The sequence below is a fragment of the Cucurbita maxima genome, unplaced genomic scaffold, assembly GCF_002738345.1.
Source record: "Cucurbita maxima cultivar Rimu unplaced genomic scaffold, Cmax_1.0 Cma_Scf01735, whole genome shotgun sequence".
In the NCBI taxonomy this organism is placed as follows: domain Eukaryota; kingdom Viridiplantae; phylum Streptophyta; class Magnoliopsida; order Cucurbitales; family Cucurbitaceae; genus Cucurbita; species Cucurbita maxima.
Genome location: NW_019273751.1, coordinates 1579 through 3754, shown reverse-complemented (window position 1 = coordinate 3754; position 2176 = coordinate 1579). Strand labels below are relative to the sequence as shown.

The window sequence follows — 2176 nt, the reverse complement described above, 5'->3', positions numbered from 1 at the left end:
ACACCAGAGGTAGTTCCTTCGGCATTTTTACATGAAGCTTTAGCGATGTGATTCTCGTAAGTTAGGTTTATGTCTTTCATGCTTAATCCAGTGCAATGATTTATTGGGCTACAATCAAAATTGATTGTTATTTCAGTGGCGGAAGTTCCCTTGATGTCTTCGTATGTTACTTCGCTGACTTTAACTCCAGAAGCCTGTTAGAATAAAGAAGAACGATCAACGTATGCTACGGAAACTGATAAACAAGAATATCTATAAAACTTTTTTACCGCCTAAAAACTTCATACCATTTTAAGATATGTAAGGGTAATGGAGTCCGCAATTTATTACCCACAAAAGTAATTTAATTTAACAAAGAAATAATACTAATAATTTAGCACCCATTTTAAACCAAACAAATTTCAAACAATTAAAGAGAAAATAAATCAATTATTTATAAAATTAAAATATTGAGTTCTATTCAAATTTAAGGCTAAATACAATTAGAAAAAAATTAACTTGTTTGAGATTTACGAGAAATTATACCTGACCAGGACAGTCTGTCTCATGTGGACAGTAATTTTGATCAATTATGATCGGGTTTTTCACATTATCCATAATGATGTGTTGAAAATAAACTTTTGTAGCAAATCCACGGCTTGGTCTTCCCCAAGACTTAATCCTTACTCCATTCTGAGTCCCGGTGAAAGTAGATAGTGTCAGTGTAACGTTATGTACTCCATCCTCCTCGGCCTTTATCCCCAAGCTCCCAATGCTACAAATACATTCAATAAAATACCAAATTTTTCATGAGGTTTAATTTTCTCACTCTAACCTAGTACATTAAATAACAATTTTGATCCAAAATATTTTTAAAATAATTTAAATCTTTTTTGGCACCCTCAAAATAACTTTAGAATATATTTTTAATCCTTCAAATTTAATTCAACCTTTTGTTTTATCATTTAAAATTTAATGCGACAAATTTGTTTAACCCTTTAAAAAACAATCTCGAAACATGTTCGTCATAATCTATCTCTAGCTACCTGATTCCATGTCCAGGTCCGCATGTAATACTTTCCATCCACAAGTTGGAGGTCCCTGGACTGATTGAGATGCAGTCGTCACCGTTGCTAATGCTCGAATTGAGGATGGTCACATCTGATGATTGTTGCACATGGATGCCATCAGTGTTTGGACTATCGTCTGCAGCCGAGACATTCACTCTTGTCATATGCACGTTTTGACACCCATGCACCACAATGTTGAACTTTTGGCTGTTAATCGAAGATAATCCATTGATGTTCACGTTTTGTGCATCATTTATTTGAAGGCTCTATCGATTCAAAAGAATCAAAAGAAAGAATCAGTATATATTTTAAATTAATCGATTCATTTTCTTTCAACCTTCGGCCGAAGAAAAATTTTCAAATTTTATTTTTTATCAAGCCAACTCAAATTTTGCATACCGTGGCTCCAACGGGGCAACTCTTCCCCGAGTGTTTACAATTCCATAAGGCAGTTCCTTGCCCATCGATAGTACCGCCAGTAATGGAAAGCCCATCTATGTGACTAAACTCAATCCAAGATTTAGTTTTAGCTAAAACTTGAATGTCCGAGGAAGCCACAAGAGTTCCATCGATGAGAACGGTAATAACATTGTTCTTACAAGGCCCATTAAAGCTCACACTTCGAACGTAGAATATACCATCGGGAACGTAAATAGTGGCCGGTGTAGACGAGTCACAAGCCTTAGCCCATGTCATTTGAAGCACAGACGAGGCATCGGTCTTTCCATCGGGCTTGGCACCGAGGCTAATAATATTGAATGTTAATTCAGCAGCCAAGGCATGGTTAAAAAACAGAAGTTGAAGGGAAAGAAAAACATGGAAGGTTACTAGAAGAGCGGAAGAAAACTTGATGACACAAGGGTTGGTGATAAGCATGAGAGAGAGAAAAAGGAAGCAAGTGATAGGAAAATGGAAGAGCTGTGGAGTGATATTTGTAGGTTAATGCTTACCCTTCTAACTCTAACTTTAACCCACGCGTCTCAAGTACTATTCTATTCTTGTTCTATTTAACCATTATTGGTTTTATACGGTTTCTTGTTCTATTTAACCATTATTGTTTTTATACGGTTTAACCAATTTTAATTAGGGGTCGCCTAGTTTCTTGTTCTATTTAACCATTATTGTTT

At 35.6% G+C, this 2176-nt stretch overlaps 1 protein-coding gene across 1 annotated transcript; it reads right to left on the bottom strand.

Moving 5' to 3' along the window:
• Positions 1 to 8: 8 nt before the first annotated feature.
• Positions 9 to 1925, bottom strand: LOC111475529 (polygalacturonase-like; the record flags this gene model as incomplete). Its single annotated transcript, XM_023119902.1, has 4 exons — positions 1449 to 1925; positions 1026 to 1315; positions 526 to 754; positions 9 to 194 (listed from the first exon to the last, which is right to left on the bottom strand). Coding segments are annotated over exons 1-4 (1182 nt in total), but the record flags the coding sequence as incomplete, so codon positions are not given.
• Positions 1926 to 2176: the final 251 nt, after the last annotated feature.